The sequence below is a fragment of the Mesoplodon bidens genome (genome assembly GCF_964165515.1).
Source record: "Mesoplodon bidens genome assembly, chromosome: 2".
NCBI lineage: Eukaryota > Metazoa > Chordata > Mammalia > Artiodactyla > Ziphiidae > Mesoplodon > Mesoplodon bidens.
In genome coordinates, this window is record NC_138177.1 from 32967709 (window position 1) to 32988651 (window position 20943).

Sequence of the window (20943 nt, forward strand, 5' to 3'; positions counted from 1 at the left end):
TTTGGGGGACTAGAACTAGACACAATGACCCTGATGTGTGTATGTCTTGTTGATGATGTTTTGTTTTTATCTCAGGATGCAAAGTTCTTAATTTTTTTTCTTGACTTTGGGATCTGATGTACTCAATTACTCCTAATGGTAGCAGGGCAAGAAGTCAGTTTGCTTCTACATGATAGATGTAAGGACAATTATAGGATACAGCTGGAGAGAAGCAGCATGGAGTTTTTTGACCCTTAAGAACGGGAATTATGAGGTGTTTTAAATGCTGGCACAAAATGAAGATAGAAAAAGGTTTGTGACGATCTGGAGGAAAACCATTCCAGACAGGAAGCACAGAGTACAGGCCTGGAGGTGAGAACAAACTCAGTGGATTCAAGGAGTAACAAAAATGCCACTGTTTAAACCAGGGAGAGGGGAAACTGGTGAGAGATGAGTTCCGTGAGATAAAGGAACTCATAAAGGTGAGATATAAGATCATGCAAAACATTCCAGGTTATGTAAGGAGTTTGGACTTTATTCTAAGCCTAACAGGAAGTTATTGGAGGTTTTTAAGCAAAGGGATATAATCATTTGAAAAGATTACTGTGGCTATCCTGTGGAAAACTAACCGTAAAGGCACAGTGGGGAAGCAGAGAAACCAGCTAGGAGGCTAAAAATCCAGACAAAATAATGATGTCTTGGTCTTGGGTAGTAGCAGTGGAGGTTGTGAGAAATGGTTTTATTTATTTATTTTTTAAAAATGTAATCATTTAATGAGGTATTAAAATTTTGAGTCTGATATCTTTTAAATGTTTTCAGTGTTTTTAAACTTAATTTCACTTTTATACTCACTAGAAATTAAAAAAGAATTTGTCCAGAGTAGCAACCACCTTTCTTAATAGTATGATGTAAAAAGGGAGTTTATCTTTTTTTAATTTTTTAATTGGAGTATAGTTGCTTTACAGTGTTGTGTGTTAGTTTCTACTGTACAGCAAAGTGAATCAACTATACGTATACATATATGCCTTCTTTTTTGAATTTCCTTCCCATTTAGGTCACTGCAAAGCACTTAGTAGAGTTCCCTGTGCTCTACAGTAGGTTCTCATTAGTTATCTACTTTATACATAGTATCAATAGTGTATATATGTCAATCCCCATCTCCCAATTCATCCCACCCCCCCTTCCCCATTGGTATCCATACATTTGTTCTCTACACGTGTCTCTATTTCTGCTTTGCAAATAAGATCATCTATACCATTTTTCCACATACGTGCATTAGTATATGATACTTTTCTGACTTACTTCACTCTGTATGACAGTCTCTAAGTCTATCCACATCTCTACAAATTCCCCAATTTCATTCCTTTTAATGGCTGAGTAATATTCCATTGTATATATGTACCACATCTTCTTTATCCATTCCTCTGTTGATGGGCATTTAGGTTGCTTCCATGTCCTGGCTATTGTAAATAGTGCTGCAGTGAACATTGGGGTGCATGTGTCTTTTTGAATTATGGTTTTCTCAGGGTATATGCCCAGTAGTGGGATTGCTGGGTCATATGGTAGTTCTATTTTTAGTTTCTTAAGGAACCTCTATATTGTTCTCCGTAGTGGTTGTATCAGTTTACATTCCCACCAACAGTACAAGAGGCTTCCCTTTTCTCCACACCCTCTCCAGCATTTATTGTTTGTAGATGTTTTTTTAAACATCTTTTTTTTGTTGTTGTTTATTTTTGGCTGCTTTGGGTCTTTGTTGCTGCGCGTGGGCTTTCTCTAGTTGTGGTGAGCAGGGGCTACTTTTCGTTGCAATGCACAGGCTTCTCATCACGGTGGCTTCTCTTGTTGCGGAGCACAGGCTCTAGGCTCGCGGGCTTCAGTTGTTGTGGCACATGGGCTTCAGTAGTTGTGGCGCACGGGCTTAGTTGCTCCGTGGCATGTGGGATCTTCCCAGACCAGGGCTCGAACCTGCGTCCCCTGCATTGGCAGGTGGATTCTTAACCACTGTACCACCAGGGAAGTCCCATTTGTAGATTTTTTGATGATGGCCATTCTGACTGGTGTGAGGTGATACCTCATTGTAGTATTGATTTGCATTTCTCTAATAATTAGTGATGTTGAGCATCTGTGTTTTTTGGCAGTCTGTATGTCTTCTTTGGAGAAATGTCTATTTAGGTCTTCCACCCATTTTTTGATTGGGTTGTTTTTGATATTGAGCTGCATGAGCTGTTTGTATATCTTGGAGATTAATCCTTTGTCAGTTGCTTTGTTTGCAAATGTTTTCTCCCATTCTGAGGATTGTCTTTTTGTCTTGTTTATGGTTTCCTTTGCTGTGCAAAAGCTTTTAAGTTTAATTGGGTCCCATTTGTTTTTGTTTTTATTTCCATTACTCTGAGGTGGATCAAAAAAGATCTTGCTGCGATGTATGTCAAACAGTGTACTGCCTATGTTTTCCTCTAAGAGTTTTATAGTGTCTGGTCTTACATTTAGGTCTCTAATCCATTCTGAGTTTATTTTTGTGTATGGTGTTAGGGAGTGTTCTAATTTCATTCTTTTACATGTAGCTTTCCAGTTTTCCCAGCACCACTTATTGAAGAGGCTGTCTTTTCTCCGTTGTATATTCTTGCCTCCTTTGTCACAGATTAGGTGAGAGAAGTGATTTTATTCTCATTATAGTTTGAAGATAAAACCAGCAAGACTTGCCAGAGAATGGGATGTAGGACCTGAAATTGAAGGCTCAAGTATGACTTGAGAGCTCAAGTATGCTTGGCCTGAGCAATTAAGAAAATGAGGTGACCATTCACAGAGCTGGAGAATAACTGGAAGAACTGATTTGGTGTGCGAGGATGAGAAATCCGGAGGTTTTTTTGGTGGTTTTGTTTTTCAGACAAGCTGAATTTGATGTGCTTATCAGACATCGAAGCAAAGGCAGAGTCTGAAGCTCAGAGATACCGTGGAACTGAAGGTATAGATTTGGGAGTCACTGGTAACAGGTGGTACTTAAAACCTGTGGCTTTAGGATATCTGGCGGAGAAGTTGCCCAAGGTGCATAATCAAGCAAATTTAAAAATCACGGCATTAGGTCAAGTTCTCACACAGTGGACTAGGATATTTCTTCCTATTTAATTAAGTACCTAAATAATTCCAGGCTTCCAGTTAGACACTCTTTTTTTAAGTGGAGTATTTTATTTTATTATTATTATTTTGGCTGTGCTGTGCTGCTTGTGGGATCTTAGTTCCCTGACCAGCGATTGAACCCTGGCCTCAGCAGTGAAAGTGCCAGGAGTCCTAACTACTGGACCACCAGGGAACTCCCTAGACACTTTTTAAAAAACTTGAGGTATAACTAAACAAAATGCACAGTCTGAGTTCATTCTATGAATTCTTTTTTTATTTTAATTTACAGACAGCATACATTAAAAAAAATATTTTCTTGGCCTCTTTAAAATCTTTTTTATTTTCTTTTTCTGGTCTTAGTTGTGGCATGTGGGATATTTCATTGTAGCGCAGGCTCTTCGTTGTGGTGTGAGGGTTTCTTTCTAGCTGTGGCATGCGGATGGACTTTCTCTCTCTAGTTGTGGTGTGGCATCTGTAGTTTGCAGCACCACGGGCTCTAGCTGAGGCCCGCGGGCTCAGTTGCCCCATAGCATGTGGGATCTTAGTTCCCCAACCAGGGATCAAACCTGCGTCCGCTGCATTGGAAGGCAGATTCTTTATCACTGGACCACCAGAAAGTCCCCGTTCTGTGAATTCTGACAATTGCATGTGTCAGTGTAACATTCTATCATCTCTGGAAAATTCCCTCCTGGGCCTACTTAAATATAACTTTTAGTTAACTATAACATACAAAATAAAGTACACAAATTACAGCTCAATGAAATTTCTACAAAGTGAACACATCTGTAACCAGCATCCAAAGAAAGAAAACAGAACGTTACTTGAACCTCAAAAGTCCCCTTTTGGCGCCTGTCATTGTCCTCCCCACTTAAGGAAAGACGAACCCGATTTTGAATGTCTCGCAGTTTTAGATTTCATTTAAATGGAACCAAAAGAGAAGAACTTCTGTCTGGCTTCTTTCCCCTTAACGTCACGTTTGAGATTCATGCACGTTGTACGTAGCTGTAATTTGTTTTTGTGCTGTACTTCAGATTCTTTACTACCATAATGGTCAGCCTGCCTTTTTCTAGTCCTTTTTTCCTCCTCTGACGTGCTGATTCTAATCGCTACCTCGGGCGATATATTAAGCCGAGTGTGGGCTATTTGACTTCTCCCGGGTTACTGTTTATGCTCTCAACGGGGCTGCAGACATTTTCAGTCGGCCAGAGGCTAAAACAGTCTGAAAAGGCGGGGGTGGGGGGGAGGTTCTCAAGGGCCTTACATAGCGGGATTGCGGGAGCCAGAACAGGAGCAGAAGGCAGCCCCAGGAAAGCTCAGCCCACATTTTCTTCAGCGAATAGGCTCACTTAAACCGAATCCAAACCTGGGTGACAACTAGAGACTCGCAGGTGAAGGTACTACGGAAGTCCTGCAACAGTCTAGGAGGGGAAACCGGGACCCCAAATGCGGTGACACATGGAAGTGCCCGCTATATTAGCACGCTTTCTCCCCCGCGGGGTACTGGGTCCCGTCACACGGCCAACGCAACCCCACCTCCTCCCGCAATCCATGATGACGTCACCACGTCGTACAGGCTAAATCATGACGTCTCCAGAGCGCCAGCAGTCACTGAAAATAAAACTGTTCCCTTCAGGACCCGGCACACTTAACGTTCTCATTCTATCCCGTCTTATCATAAACAGCCTTCCTTTTCTCCCCTTTTTTGTCCTTTTCTCGCACTTCACAGATTAACCTTACACAAGATGGCCGCCTCGATGGCACTGGGTCCTAGAGAGCACGGAAACAGCCGACTCTCTAGGCAACTTCCGGCTTGGACCCCCGAAGATCCGTGCGTGAGTTCCGGGGTTGGGTTATGGTACGGGAAAGCAGCGGTTCTGAGCTGCGACTGCGCAGCCGGGACCTACGGGGTCAAAGTATACTACGTACAGTTGCCCGGGCGTGGAGGTAGAGGCGTTTCTCTTCTCGAACTTCCGGTTTGATCGCGAGAGTTGAGCGTTGCTAAGAGGCGAGGTGGGCGGGGCGGGGCCAGGCGAGGAGAGGCGAGGCGGGGCGAGGCGGGGCGGGGCGGAGCCCTGCAGGCGGTGCTTGGGACCCGGGGGCGGCCTCGACGGAGTCGCGAACGTTCTAGAGCCGCCGCGTGCGGGAGGCGGGCCGAGATCTCCAGCGGGCTCGGGTGTGCCCTCAGGCCGCGGCCACTGTGAAAGGTGCCGGTGCGGTCTGCGCTCGGGGTGAGCGCGGGCAGTGCGGCGTTTCCTGTTCTCGCCCCTGCGCCGGTGCAGCTGGGGCCTTCCCTCACGCAGCCCGAGCATGGCTTCAACTGTGGAGGAGGTAAGGGGTCCGGCCTTCATCTTCCTCGCTCGGCCTTGTTGGAGCTTTCCGCTCCGTCTCCCGCCCCACCGCCGTTTCCCGTGCGGAGCTGCCCAGCGGCCGCAAGCGGCACCTGCCTGTCGGACCGCCTTCCTGCGTACTCGGGTTCCCGCGCTTCCCCTCGGCCTCCCACCCGCCCAGCTGCAGCCGCCCCGTTGCCGACCCGGCTACTGCGGGCCTCGGGGCCTTCGCTTTTCCCGGAAAGTTGACGATCGATGCCCCCGGCTCAGCCTTGGTCGGTGGTGTAGGTGAGCGGGGGTGTGTGTCGTGGTTCCCGGCGGCAGGTAGGTCCGATGGTGGACCTGAGGGCTGGTCACCTTCACGTTATCCTCAGGCCCTTTCCGCCCGCGTTACACTAGCCTGAGGACGTGAAGCGTCGTTGAATTAAAGCTGATTACAAAAAACTGAGTCTCGTTTCATGGTAGAGGTTAGTTGGAAGGTGAGAAGTCTTCGGTCCCAGCACTTAAATTCTCTTAGTCATCTTTTCTCTACACAGACTTTGGGCAAGTTATGGTGCTTCTCTGGGCCACAGTATCCTTTTCATAGGGTTGTAAAGACCAAGTAATAGTTCTGAATGTTCAAAACAGTGCTTGACCAAACAGTCTGCTATAGGCGTTTTTAAAAATAAATAAATTGGAAAGTTAGTTGTAACTAGTGGTGGGAAATAGCTTTTTCTCTTTTAAGCTCTTTAAACTCTAAACAGAGGCAGCTTAACTTTTTTGGAGACTTAGTTTGCACAGTTACAGCATGGGAATAATAAACTTGGGTTGCTCCTTTTTTGACTTAAGATGACAGTACTGTTATTCACAGTAAAGTGTTGGGTATCCATTGACTAGATTTGTTCTCCGGAAATCTTTTTGCTTAATATGAACAAGAGTGGGATATCTCACATTTGACTTTTTAAGTCTGAGAATTTGCTTTAAATGAAGAAAAAGTATGTGTGTGTGTGTTATTCTGGATAACTTGCCACAAGTTTGTTGGGTGTTAAAGATTGGCCTTGTGGTACCATGTGCCCTGAGGAAAGAATCGCTGAAGTGACGTTACAGCCCTACATTTGGCGTGTTCAGTATTAATCCTCTTTAAAGTAAGGGGCTTTCTAATTGCGGTGTATACATTTAGAGACACTTTCTTTTGTTTGTTTGAGATGAAATTCAGTTTTTAACCATTTTAAAGTGTACGGTGCAGTGCTTTTTAGTATATTCACAGTGTTGTGCAGTCATCACCACTATATAATTTGAGAACATTTTCATCAACCCCAAAAGAAACGCATTAAGTGGCCATTTAAGCAGTCACTTCCCATTACTCCTCCCCACCCAGCAGCCACCAGTGTACTTTATGTCTCTATGGATTTGCCTATTCTGAGCATTTCATACAAATGGAGATTTACAATGTGTGGCCTTTTGCTTTTTGGCTTCTTTTACTTAGCATAATGTTTTCAAGTTCATCCGTGGTGAAACATGTATTTCTTTTTATGGCAGAATAATCTTTTTTATGGATATACCACATTTTGTTTATTCATAAATCGATAGACATTTGGATGATTTCCACTTTTTGGCTGTTATGAACAGTGTTGCTATGAATACTTTTGTACAGCTTTTTATGTGGATATACGTTTTCAAATCTCTGCGTACATATCTAGGAGTGGAATTGCAGGGTCATATGGTAACTTTGAGAAACTGCTAAACTCCTTTCCAAAGTGCATCATTTTACATTCCCACAAGCAGTGTTTGAAGCTTCCGATTTCTGCACATCCTCGTCAACGCGTGTTATTTGCTGGAGTTTGTTGTTGTTGTTGTTCGTCATCCTAGTGGATGTGAAGTGGTGTATCATTGTGGATTTAATGTGCACTTCCTTAATGCCTGATGATGTTGAGCATCTTTTCATGCGCTTGAGGGCCATTTGTCTGTCTTTGGAGAAATGTCTGCACAAGGTCTTTGCCTATTTTGAGGCACTTTGGTTTTATTGCTTCCTAGTGAAGAATTTGGAAATAGATTAGAAGAGAAAGCTTTAATGTGTTTATGGATAGGGATAAAAGGGAGGTGTGCTTTTGCATAAGGAAAACAAGTGAATTAGATAAATTAGGTAAGAAATGCTGTATCTAAGGCATCTTAAATGTGTGTGCAGGAAAAGCACCAAAGGGATCAATTTTACTGGTTTCAGATCTGCAAATAACAGAGAAGAATTGAGGAATTACCTTAAACAGGCCTGCTGTAAAATGCTTCAGACTTACAGTGGCTATCTTATTTTTGTAGTACTGTAGAGCCAAACTGGCTGTAAAGAGGGCCTGGGGATCTCTTGCCTAATTCTCAGAGTTCTCTTCTGAGTCTCCTAGAAAAAGGATTCCTATTCCAGTCAAGAAGTAAAACCTTTTGTTTAGACTCTGTACGTTTACTTTCTTCTTTTTTTTTTTTTTTTAACTAAATCCTTACTCTGGAAACAAAATATACTCATTTAACATTTTAATTTTTTTCATCTTGTTATTAGAATGAATGTGAATTTTGAAAGCCATTATAACAAAAAAGATTGCCTTGAACTAAAAGCATCTTGGTTCTATGCTTGAAAGATGAGTTTGCAATTTTTTTTCTTAGTAATATGAGTTTTGGGAGGTGGGGATAGAATTTGGGCAGGAGACTGGGCACAGTTGGACTTTTTATACCAAGTTAGCAGTTACAGATAGGTGAAACAAGGGCATCTGAGTTAAATGAGATAAAAGACTTGGGATAAAAGAAAAGCATTTGTTTTTCATTTTCTAAGACTCAAGAAATCTAAAGACTTTCAAGCTGTACTTTGGATATTATACTAAGTTACCAAGCATTTAAAGATTTTTATATTGAGCCTTACATGATCTCAGGCTATAATGTCAAAGTCTTCCTGTCAGATTGCTAGCTAGTATCAAGCCAGAATGTAGAGTCATTTTAAGAGAAATGAGTCCCTTGTTTATAAAGATCTCATGCATTTGCAGTAAGTCAGAGAGTAACTGGGAAAAAGCTTTTAAGCCCATTAATTTTCTAACAGTGTCTTTAACTCTTAAACTTAACACAATGTTGACTCTGTCTCTAGAAAGTAATAGAAATAGACTTGGGTAGGCAGTGTATTGGCGTGAGAAGAAAAAAACAGGTGGCTTTTTCAGTGATCCAGGAGTGCATTGCATGTTGGATTGTTTGTCCAGGTTTTTATTCTCTGCTGTGCAACCAAGTCCCAGACTTTTGACAGTAAAATTAACCAGGAGCTTTAGAACTAAGAAGTTGTCTAACTTCTTAGAAGAAGAAATATGTCTTTATTTTTTTATCTTTTGTCTTAAAAATTTAAACTTTCTTATGTGTATTACTTGGGGTAGGAAGATCAGTGAGGACCCATCACTGACGGAAAGTAATTACCTCAGTCAAGTTGCTGTAGCATTTCATCACACTTACCATGTACTCACTCATCTCTTTTATTTCAATATTTAAAAAATTCCTAATATCTCATGACTAGGACTGGGTGTTACAAAGAAATCCACGATTCCCTTTTGTTGGATTTCTTCATGTTATAATCAGAAAATGTTTATAAATCACACTCGTATCTTGTAAATAAAATGTTATAAAACAAAGGCAGATAACAGTCTACCAAACTGGAAAAATTTGGCTTGATTACCTATTGTTACTTCAAGATTAAGTTTTCCTTTTTAAAAGAAAGGAATCTTGAGTTATTTACAATTCAGTAGGCTGGAGGAAAGAATCCTTGTTGCTACCCAACCCTAGGAAATTTAAATGAACCTCCTATTCTTAGCTCTTATTCAGTAAATTGAAATGACCAATATGCACAATATCAAACTATTGTCTTATTTATCATAGCTAATTGATCTTTTATTTTAACACAGCTACAGAAAGATCTAGAAGAGGTGAAGGTGCTGCTGGAAAAAGCCACTAGAAAAAGAGTACGTGATGCCCTGACAGCTGAAAAATCTAGGATTGAGACAGAAATCAAGAACAAGATGCAGCAGAAATCACAGAGGAAAGCAGAACTTCTGGAAAACGAAAAGCCAGCCGCTGTGGTTGCTCCTATTACAACAGGATATACAGTGAAAATCAGTAATTATGGTATGACTCGCCCCTACATACAGCTCTATACAGTTCTTTCTGCCTCTGAGCAACATATTCCTTAGTAGTGACCCACTAACAAAATCAATTTTTTAATAGTTTTGAGTGTTTGTTTTTGGCGATTTTAAAGAGAAGACCCATTAGTTCTTATTTAATAAGATGCTTTTTAAGAGATTAAAAAGAAAATGCTGCATTCTAAAAGCAAATTAATAAGAGAGCAAGATGATTAGTACAATGTGAGTAGCAGCAAGAAGGAACCTATTCTGAAATATATTCAGTATATATGGACACAGCTTTTTGTTTTGTTTTTCTTCCTGTTTTGCATTTCTGTTTGCCAAACAACCACCGATACTAACTGAGGAAGAGAATCCAGTTGTATTCAAAAAACATTTTTGAGCACCTAGTATGTGCCTTTATTGTACTTGGACTTGTGGATACACAACAGTGAGCAAGACCCAATCCCTGCTCATGGTGTAGTTGGGACATAGACGTACAACTAATACCATAACAATGTCATAATACCATTTTCCCTAAATTGATTATAGACTTTTTTTATTTTGGAAGCAATGCAACTTGAAGTCTGAGTAATGAGCTCTCACGAGGGCAGGGACAGTCTTATTTTTCTTTGTGCTCACAATATCTAGCACATAGTAAGTACTTAATAAATGTTTCATTAACTGAATAGAGATTTATAAAGTATTATGAGAATATAGCTGATAAAGTAATTCTGCTGGAGGGGAGGAACAGTCAGGGAGAATTAGAAGAGACATTTGAGTTTAAAAGGTGAGTTCATCAAGTATGAAGAAAAGAAGGGAACTGCATGAGCAAAGGACATGAGACGTGAAACGCATCATGCGTTTTGGGTATTGTCATAGCAAAAAGCAGTGTGTGTGTTGTGTTTAAGTGATGTACTGCAGTACTATAGGAGATACGCTGTGTACTTCGTTGACTATAGGAAACTGGTCTGAAGGTGGTAGGATTCTGGCATAGTAACTAGGAACCTAGATTTGTGTTTAGGGAGAAATAGTTACCAATGTGGAGGATGGGTTGAATGGATGGGAAGAAACTAAATGAAGTACAGAACCCTCTAGAACATCTTTTTTTTTTTTTTTTATTAACACTAGATTTCTATAGGACTAAGAAAAAGTCATATAGTACAATAAATACATAAATATATATTTTATTATATGATGTGCTTTTTATGTGACTTTTGTGTATTTTCTGTTAGCAGAATTCATCTAGGTTAGAGACTAGCTTGATAATAAAAAAAATGAAGTAACTTCTAGATATTGGTAGGTTAATTAAATTGGCAGATTTGTATGAATTTGACTCTCTAAATTTATATTCTGCTTTATCAGGGAAAGGAATTGAGGAAGCTAGGATTGCATTTGTTGAACTTCTTAGAGAAGTAGAAATGATTATGGAATTAGCTAATACTGATTAGACAAAGCTGATGTTTAGCCATCCAGCTTGGTGGAGATTATCAATATTTAGGAATAGGACAAAATTATATCCATGAAAAGGGGAAATGAGCTACAACTAAGGAAGTATTTAACGATCATATTGCTTACTCTAAGGAATAAAAAGAACATGGGCTTTGTGTTCAGTAAACCTGGATTTGAATCCAGGTTGTTTCACTAGCTAGATGCCTAACTTTGGGTAGATTACTTAACTGCTTTGAAGCTCAATTTTTCCATCTAAAAAGTTTCTTATATCTTTATTTCTTTCATGTTTCTATTACTAGATTTTTATCTTAGTGAGTTTTATTATGAGCTGTGTGCATTTGCTATTCCAGAGACAGTATCAGACTTTATTCATGGTGCATTTTTTGTTGTTGTTAACCAGGATGGGATCAGTCAGATAAGTTTGTGAAAATCTACATTACCTTAACTGGAGTTCATCAAGTCCCCGCTGAGAATGTGCAGGTGCATTTCACAGAGAGGTGAGTTCTCATAATGGGGAAGACAGTGCCTTATTATGGGTTCTTTTCAGTTTCTAAAATTCTGCTTAAATTTAAAATTATCCTTTACATCTGCTTTAAAGGTTGAGTCTTATCATCTGGGATGGCCAGGTGCACATCCTAAAGTAAAACTGGCTTTATTTCCACAACGACTGAAGAGCACCTTTCACAGAACCAGAAAGATAAAGTGTTCACTATTGTGTTGTAGGTCATTTGATCTTTTGGTAAAGAATCTAAATGGGAAGAGTTACTCCATGATTGTTAACAATCTCTTGAAACCCATCTCTGTGGAAGGCAGTTCAAAAAAGGTAGGTTTACTTTTTTTGTTGTAATATTGTCATAATTGTCATAATATTTTTTTCATAATATTGTGAAACCTCATGAAATTACCTGGCCAGTTTAGAATTAAGATGAACTAGAATTTATTTACCCTGTTTTATTTGAACATATCAGTGCTCATTTGTATGTGTGTTGTCTGTGGCTACTTTTGTGTTTCCATGGCAGAGTTAAGTAGCTACAACAGACCATGTGGCCCACAAAGCCTAAAATACTAATTATCTAGCTCTTTACAGAAAACGTTTGCCAGCTCCTGCTCTAGAAAAATAGATTATAAGAATATTGCATTAGAATCAGGAGGGTGTTGAATAAACTGAAAATGGTTAAGAATGAGACTTGAGTTTTTAATGCCAGTTTTATCACATATTAGTTGTGACCTTTGGCAGCTCACTTAATCACTTTATACCTCAGTTTTCCCATTTGTACAATGGAAATAATAATTTGTTTGACAAAATTGAAATAAACTGTCTTTGAAACAATATTATTCATTTTTCACTAATTCAGATAATCCTTCTGTTCCTACCTAATTTAAATAAATGAAGTTTAATGCCCCTGGTACACAGATGTGCCATTCTGCTGTGTTTACATAGAGTTATGTAGCAGCTTAAAGGTAATATCAGAATATAATTTAATGATTAACTTGTGACTCCCTGCTCCCTTCTTCGTCCACTAATCACATGTTGAAGTATTACTCAAGAGTCCTAGAGTTATGTGGATCATTGTTCAAAAGGTTGTATATTCTTGCTGTTTCTGCTCACCTTCCAAACTCCCTAACCGATACTGCCTTACATGATTTTCTGCCTGTCTCTGACCCCTTACTGTTTTATTCTCTCCTTCAATCATCAGAATCCAGCCATTCCTCCTCCTCATTTTCAAAGACACCAGAATCATCTCTCCCTGTGTCAACTGCCTGGAAGGCCCTCTTTCCTGGAGCTTGGGCCACAGCTCACATTTCACCCCAGAGAGGCTTTCCTAGTGAAGTTCCTTCCCCAATACTCATTAACATCCTCTTCGTCTTGATAGCACCTAGTATTTGAAGGAGTTACAGTTTGTGTATGATTTTCCAGCTTATTCATAAAAGTATTACTAGCACCTAAAACGGGTCCTGTACGTAACAGTAACTCGAGTAATTGAGTAAATAATTATTTTCTAAATATTCATGCTTATCTCCAATGTGTTCTAAGTTGTACCTGTTTTCCACTTTTCTTCCAGATTAAGACAGATACAGTTCTTATCTTATGTAGGAAAAAAGCGGAAAACACACGGTGGGACTACCTGACTCAGGTTGAAAAAGAATGCAAAGAGAAAGAGTGAGTCTACTTTCATTTATTTAAGAATTATAATGTATTCTCTGCTAGGGTTGTGGATGTTCACCAATAATGGAGGTGTATAGTCTGCAATTTGACCATTTACCTTCTAATGTCCTCTGACTAACCCAGTTATATCTGCTTTCACTTGTCAGAGGGCACCTGAAGAGGGCATGTATCTAGCAAGTTGCTTTTTAAGGAGGTCTTTGTACTTCTGGTTGGTTCTTTTGTGCTGGTTCTTAACCCTGGGCCAGTGGTGCTTATATATAGGTACTGTGCTCATTCCGAGAGATTCCATTTCAGTAGTTCCATAGTAGCCCAGATACCCATATATGGTTTTTTTTTTTTTTTTTTTTTTTTTTTTTTATTTATGGCTGTGTTGGGTCTTTGTTTCTGTGCGAGGGCTTTCTCCAGTTGCGGCAAGTGGGGGCCACTCCTCATCGCGGCGCGCGGGCCTCTCATTATCGCGGCCTCTCTTGTTGCGGAGCACAGGCTCCAGACGCGCAGGCTCAGTAATTGTGGCTCACGGGGCTAGCCGCTCCGCGGCACGTGGGATCTTCCCAGACCAGGGCTCGAACCCATGTCCCCTGCATTGGCAGGTAGATTCTCAACCACTGCACCACCAGGGAAGCCCCCATATATGGTTTTTTAATTCCACAGAAGTTTCTGATATATAGTTAGAATTTCACTATCACTGGTATAGAGTGAAAAAGAGAATATTTTTATCCTACTTAATAATGGCTATTCTGAAAAATGTTTATTCAAAGATAGTTCCATCCTAGGTAAAACATTCCTCTGCTTTCCTGCAGTGGTATTGTACAACGTTGAGTCAATTAGCCATCCACATTTCTCTCCTCCCTCCCATAGCCAGTGTGCATTTGGGATGTGGTTGGCTAAGGTGTTAGGCATTATCTGTGGAATTGCTTTTAAATCTAGAATGGATTACCTGAGTATAGGAACCTGTTTTACTGTTACTGTATCCCCAGGGTCCAGTACAGAATCTGGCACTTAATAAATGAGGTAAGTGAAAAATTAGGTATAAGGTTAATGAGCCCAGTTCGCACACTGATTGAACTAGAAGTGTTGACTACATTGAGGACTGTGCTTCTATACCACCAGGCCCAAAACTCAGGTATCTCAGGCTTAAGAGAAGGCTTTCCTAATTAAAAAATACGAGCTTCAGTATGTGTCCATATATAACATACATTTGTTTTTTCTCAAATTGTTTCATATGAGGAAACATGCTTTTAAGAAAATTAAAAGTTTAGAAAAGTGAAAGCTTATTTCCTTACTTCTCCTGCTAAAAATTAATCTAAAATCCCATAGACCTGATAACCCCTTACGTTTTTTTTTTAAAAATTAATTAATTAATTAATTTTCGGCTGTGTTGGGTCTTTGTTGCTGCACCCGGGCTTTCTCTAGTGCGGCGAGTGGGGGCTGCTCTTCGTTGCAGTGTGTGGGCTTCTCACTGCAGTGGCTTCTCTTGTGGAGCATGGGCTCTAGGATGCGCGGGCTTCAGTAGTTGTGGCATGTGGGCTCAGTAGTTGTGGCTCGTGGGCAACGTGGGCTCAAGAGCGCAGGCTCAGTAGTTGTGGCGCACAGGCTTAGCTGCATGTGGGATCTTCCTGGACCAGGGTTCAAACCTGTGTCCCCTGCATTGGCAGGTGGATTCTTAACCACTGAGCCCACCAGGAAAGTCCCCCTTAACCATTTTTGATGCCCATTCTTTGATGCACTAAGTGTGGTTATAGATCGTTTAAGATGAATTTGTGCGTGTTTTGATTGTCAGGGTATGTTTGGATACTCTGTCTTCCTCTTACCTCCACTCTTGTACTTCCTACATACTAATTTGTCTCTTTTCATACTTAGTAATCATACCTATAAAATTTGTTAGTAAATGGGATTATTTATATAAAATTTGTTAGTAAATGGGATTATTTATATATATTTCTATATTCCATATAGTAGTATTATTATGTGTTTCACGTACATTATATATTATATTTCCCCATTATTGATTGCGTGTGTTTTCTTTTTAATAGAAAGCCCTCCTACGACACTGAAACAGATCCTAGTGAGGGATTAATGAATGTTCTAAAGAAAATTTATGAAGATGGAGATGATGATATGAAGCGAACCATTAATAAAGCCTGGGTGGAATCAAGAGAGAAGCAAGCCAAAGGAGATACAGAATTTTGAGACTTCAAAGTCTTTTTGGGAACTGTGATGTGGAAATATTGATGTTTTTCCAATAAGGAAATGTTGGTGAGCTGCACAGATAAATTTGACATATAACTACTTACACAGTCTAAGTAAAGGCATTGAATCCTCCATTTCCTGCTGGAGGATTTATTTAAACAAAATATGCTTATTAAACAAACACTCCCTCCAAAGATGGTTTCCTTAGTAACCGGGTCATTTTATTCAAGAAAAGGGTAATGTATTCTAGTGTGAAATGTAAAGAAGCCAAATCTTACCTAATGAAAATGCCACATTGTGCGTATTACTGTTCAGCTAAGAGGTAGAAACAAAAGTTATTGCTTGCCTTTCAGTTCCTGACATCAGCTCCCATCAATGTAAGAATAAAAATAAAATGTGAATTTTTGCATAAAATGCAAATTCATACCTGTGTTTCATGGTTGTTACAGAGACTGATCTATTCACAGCTTAAGTAATGTATATACCATGAATTATCATGCCCTAATAATCTAATCACAAATATTTTCCTCTAGATTTAAATATATTTATGAATAAATTGGAAATAAATCAAAACCTGAGAATACACAAACATATGTACCAGTAAGTGCGTTTTGCCATGGATCAGATGGCTTGTAAAAACAATAACTGTAAAGTAAAAATAAATATGAAAATCTATTCTGCTGAATAAAAACCTATCATCTAGCAGATGTCCAGATGTATGTCAGAAAAGTCAGGCTTTTAGGGGAATTATTTATTTCAGAGGGTATTACTCCCCCTAAAATCAGAAGTAAGAGCAAGAAAGATGCCTGTGATTTCCATAACTATGTTGTATTGGAGCTATTTGCCACTGCAGTTAGAAAAGAACAAATTAAATGCATAGAGGAGAAATCCAAAACTACTACAGTTAATAAGAAAATTTGGTAAAAGTACTAGGGTAAAGTTTGGTGGGGTTTAAAATTAACAAAAAAACAGCCAATATATAGGATAACTATTACTAAATATTGAACACATTATAAAACCTCTATAATTAAAGCTGTGATGTTGGCACACGAATAAACAGACCAGTGGAACAGAATAAAAAGGACCTAAGATGTATGGAAGTTTTAGAATACAGTAAATAGCATTTCAAAACTATGGGGAAGAGATGGGCTCTTATTGAGATAACTAAAAATAGCCATATGGGTACATTCCAAACTGATCAGAAGATCTAAATGTAAAAGTGAAGCCACATGAGTACTGAAAGACTCCATAGTAACCTCAGTGAGGGAAAACTATACTATGTGACTTCCTTAAAATCTGGATGTAACAAAGCTAAATATTGATAATTTTAACTAAGTAATGTTTACATGGCAAAAAAACCCCACAATTACCAAAAACATGACACATTGAGAGAATTATTAACAAACACTTCGTTAGAAAAAGGAATGTAAGTGACCTTTTTTTGGTTTGTTTATAACCTTTTGGGCTGTGTTGGGTCTTCGTTGCTGTGCATGGGCTTTCTGTAGTCGCAGCGAGCAGGAGCTACTCTTCTTTGTGGTGTGCGGGCTTCTCATTGTGGTGGCTTCTCGTTGCAGAGCACAGGCTCTAGGCACACGGGCTTCAGTAGTTGTGGTGTGTGGGCTTAGTTGCTCTGCAGTGTGTGGGATCTTCCTGGACCAGGGCTCGAAGCTGTGTCCTCTGCACTGGCAGGTGGAGTCTTAACCACTGTGCCACCAGGAAATCCCTAAGTGACCATTTAACATATAAAAAGAATTTAACATATAAAAACATACTGTATTTTAACTTTTATTGGAAAAACTAAAACATACGGACTATTCAGGGTATGGGGAAATACATACATGGTAATGGAATGAAAAGGTTGAGAAGCTTAAAACTTGTACAGAAGAGTAGTTGTTGGTAGTTTACCAGAATTATATGTGCATTTATCCTCTAATTCACAATTCTACTTCTAGGCTCTTTCCCAAAAATAACACTGGCAAAAATTTGGAGTGATATATACAAAAGATTGGAAGCACCCAAATGTCAACTCATAGGGGACTAGCTGAGTAAACTAGTACTTTGGGACATCCACACAGGAAGTACTAATAGTCACAAAAAAATGATTATTTCCAGATATTGATACACAGTGATCAATCAGGCTACAGTAAATGGAAAAGCAACATGCAGAACATTGTTTATGCTACACTTAACTACCTTAGTGTCAGAAAGAGAAATGTGAATATACAATACATGTATTTGCATAAAATTCAAAAAGGAAGAGTAAACCCAAATAAAAATGGTTACCAATAGGGGGATGAAAGAGATGGAATGGAAGCAATACTGTGACTATCTTTTTCTATAGTTTTGACCATCTAAAATTTAAGCATTTGAAAGCTAAATAAAAACTTGGGGAATGAGATCAAGATGGCGGAATAAAAGGATGTGGAGCACACTTCTTCATACAAATACATCAAAAATACACCTACATGTGGAATAATACTCAGGATTCTGGCAGAAGATCTCATACAACCAAAGCAGCAAGAAATACACCATGTAACTGGGTAGGATAAGACCTGTGCCCTTGGGAGGGAGCTATGAAAGGTTTCCTCACCCTGGGATCCTCCTACACCAGCTGAGAGGTCAGCTAGGAAAGACAGCTTGAGACGGAGGATAGTGCAACACCTAACTTGTGGCAAGCAGGACAGAGACCAGCGCAGAGGGTCCTTGTTACCTTGCTGCATTTCTCAGGAGAGAAGCACCTGCTTGATGTGCACAGCAAGTCGCTGCTGAAACTTGGATTTCAGCTGACAGACTGGGGGAGAGGACTCTTTGGAGACAGCCTGAAGGGCCTGGAATGTGCTCAGGGTCACAAGTGGGGGTGTGCAGGATGGAGCCTGGGTTCGCCATGGGAGCCCAATTGTTAACACACACATGAGAGAGGGGCTTGCTCACAGTGGGCACAGGTCAGCCACTGTGAGTTCTAGGAGCAGACAAGACACCAGTGGATTGCCCACACGTGGAGGCAGGGCTGAGGGTAGTGGCAACAACAGTGTACTTTGTGAGCACACACAGTGAGTGACAAATGACATCAGAGAGTGCAGGTCCTGGTGGACAGCTCCTGAGGAGGAATATGCAGTGGCTCCTTTCCCAGATGGAGCACTCCAGCCCCACCTACCTCACACCACAGCTTATAATCAGATCTGGGGGCTTCTACTCTTTTTTTTTTTTTTTTTTTTTTTTTGCTGTACGCGGGCCTCTCACTGCTGTGGCCTCTCCCGTTGCGGAGCACAGGCTCCGGACACACAGGCTCCGCGGCCATGGCTCGCGGGCCCAGCCGCTCCGCGGCATGTGGGATCTTCCAGGATAGGGGCACGAACCCGTGTCCCCTGCATCGGCAGGCGGACTCTCAACCACTGCGCCACCAGGGAAGCCCTTCTACTCTTAACAACTGGGGAGCAGACCCTGCCCCCAAAGGGCTATGACAACCACATAGGAAAGAGGAAGCCCCACTCAACATCCAGTGCAGCCTCTGGTCACAACACCAAACACTCCCTCTGTCTCCCTCTGTTGGGAAAACGGCCAGCACACACTGAGGCAAGATGTGGTAGGCATCCATAACAAAAAGAGCCCTACGACCAAAAATACTGGACTCACACAAGCTACACAGGGATGCTTGCACATAAAAACAGCCCTTCAAGACCACAGTAGATACTGTTTTCCCTAAATTCATAATAGATTCAGAGAAATATAAGGAAGAAAAAGCAGAGGAGCTATTCCCAATTAAAAGAACAGTGAAACAGCCCTCTCCGGTCTACCAGACCCTGAGTCCAAAACGGAGGTAATAAAAATGCTGAAGGGATTAAGAAAGAAATACTGATAGAAATGCGTATCACTGTAACAAACTATAAAGAGGAGCCAATTAAAATTAAGACAAATTGCCAAGATGAAAACCTATCTAAAGGCAATAAATAGCAAAATAAATAATGTAGAAGAACGAATACATGATCTGGAAAATAGAATAATGGAAACCACCCAATCAGAACAGCAGACAGAAAGACAAATGAAAAAGAATGAAAGCAACATATGCGAGTTATGGGATAATATAAAGCATGCCAATCTACACATAACAGATCTCAGAATGAGAAGAAAGAGAAAAGGGGATCGAAAATGTATTTGAAGAAATTATAGCTGAAAACTTCCCAAACCCAAAGAAAGAAACATATCCAGGTAAAGGGAGCACAGAGGGTCCCAAACAAGATGAATTCTAAACAGACCTACACCAAGACATATCAAAATTAAAATGGCAAAAGCTAAACACAGAGGATTCTAAAGGAAGCAAGAGAAAACAAGGAGTCAGTTACAAGAGAACCTCTATAATGCTATCAGCTGATTTCTCTACTGAAACTTTGCAGGCCAGAAGGGAGTGGCAAGATATATTCAAAGTTGTGAAAGGGAAAAACCTACTATCTAGCATACTCTACCCAGTAAGATTATCACTTAGAAGGAGAGAGAAAGAATTTCTCAGACAAGCAAAAACTAAAAGAATACAGCAATACTAAACCTATCCTAAAAGAAATATTGAAAGGTCTACTTTAAAAAAGAAGCAAGAATCTATAGGAAAGGGAAAGTCACAGTAGGAAAGACTAATATATAAAAGGACTGTACATCACTTAAATAGCCAGTACATAGATGAAAAGAATATCAAAAAAAACTTTGTGAAAGTGATTGTAACTACAATGAACACCAAAAGGATAAATAGGGAGATATAAAATAGGACATCAAAATCATAAAATGTGGGGAAAAGGAGTAAGAAAATGTAGATTTTTAAAAGAACGTGTTTGAGATTATACGACTACCAGCCTAAAGCACGTAGATACAGTAATGGGTTAACGTACTTGAAAACCAGGGTAACCGCAAATCAAAAACAATAGATTTACAAAAACAAAAAAGAAAACTCAAGCATAATAGAAAAGAAACCAACAAAACACAAAAGGGAAAACAAAAAGAACAAGAACGGAACACAGAAAAAGTACAAAATCAACTGGAAAACAAGGTTTACAATGGCAATAAATACATACCTATCAATAATTACCTTAAATGTCAACGGGTTAAGTGGAAATGACAAGAAAGCAGGGGGTAGCAATACTCATATCAGAAGAAACAGATTTTAAAACAGGACATAAAAAAAGCTAAAGGACACTATATAATGATAAAAGGATCAATACAAGAAGATATTACACACATTTACATATATGCAAGGAATACAGAAGCATCTAAATATATAAAATAAATACTAACAGACATAAAAGGAGAAATTGACAGGAATACAATAATAGTAGGAGACATTAACACCCTAATGACATCAATGAACAGATCTTCCAGACAGAAAATAAAGCCACAGAGACCCTACATGACACAATACAACAGTTAGACTTAATTGATATTTTTAGGATATTACATCCAAAAAACCCCCAGAATAGACACTCTTTTCAAGTGCACATGGAACATGCTGTAGGACAGACCACAAACTAGGACACAAAACAAGCCTCAACAAATTTAAGAGAAAAGAATTTCAAGCATCTTTTCTGACCACAGTGGCATAAAACTAGAAATCAACCACATA

General features: G+C 39.8%; 2 protein-coding genes across 2 annotated transcripts in view; one reads left to right on the forward strand and one right to left on the reverse strand.

Moving 5' to 3' along the window:
- The first annotated feature begins 5175 nt into the window (after nt 1–5175).
- On the forward strand, nt 5176–15522 carry CACYBP (calcyclin binding protein). Its single transcript, XM_081224274.1, has 6 exons — nt 5176–5421; nt 9320–9539; nt 11385–11481; nt 11708–11807; nt 13048–13145; nt 15185–15522. Exons 1-6 carry the CDS (start codon nt 5401–5403, stop codon nt 15339–15341), a joined length of 693 nt encoding a protein of 230 aa, XP_081080400.1. The 5' UTR covers nt 5176–5400; the 3' UTR covers nt 15342–15522.
- Nucleotides 15523–15643: 121 nt separating this feature from the next.
- The window catches only part of MRPS14 (mitochondrial ribosomal protein S14), a 44351-nt gene continuing 39051 nt past the window's right edge, over nt 15644–20943 (reverse strand). The window contains exon 4 of the mRNA XM_081224277.1: nt 15644–17064. Within this exon, the coding sequence (XP_081080403.1) occupies nt 16963–17064 (102 nt within the window). The 3' untranslated portion in view covers nt 15644–16962. The remainder of the gene's footprint in view (nt 17065–20943) is intronic.

Bases quoted from the DNA above. Each gene is read 5' to 3' on its own strand.
- CACYBP (XM_081224274.1), top strand. From the start codon at position 5,401: ATGGCTTCAACTGTGGAGGAG. The intron at 9,540-11,384 runs GTATGACTCGCC...GTTGTTAACCAG, and splicing joins AGTGAAAATCAGTAATTATG to GATGGGATCAGTCAGATAAG. The intron at 11,808-13,047 runs GTAGGTTTACTT...CTTTTCTTCCAG, and splicing joins TGGAAGGCAGTTCAAAAAAG to ATTAAGACAGATACAGTTCT.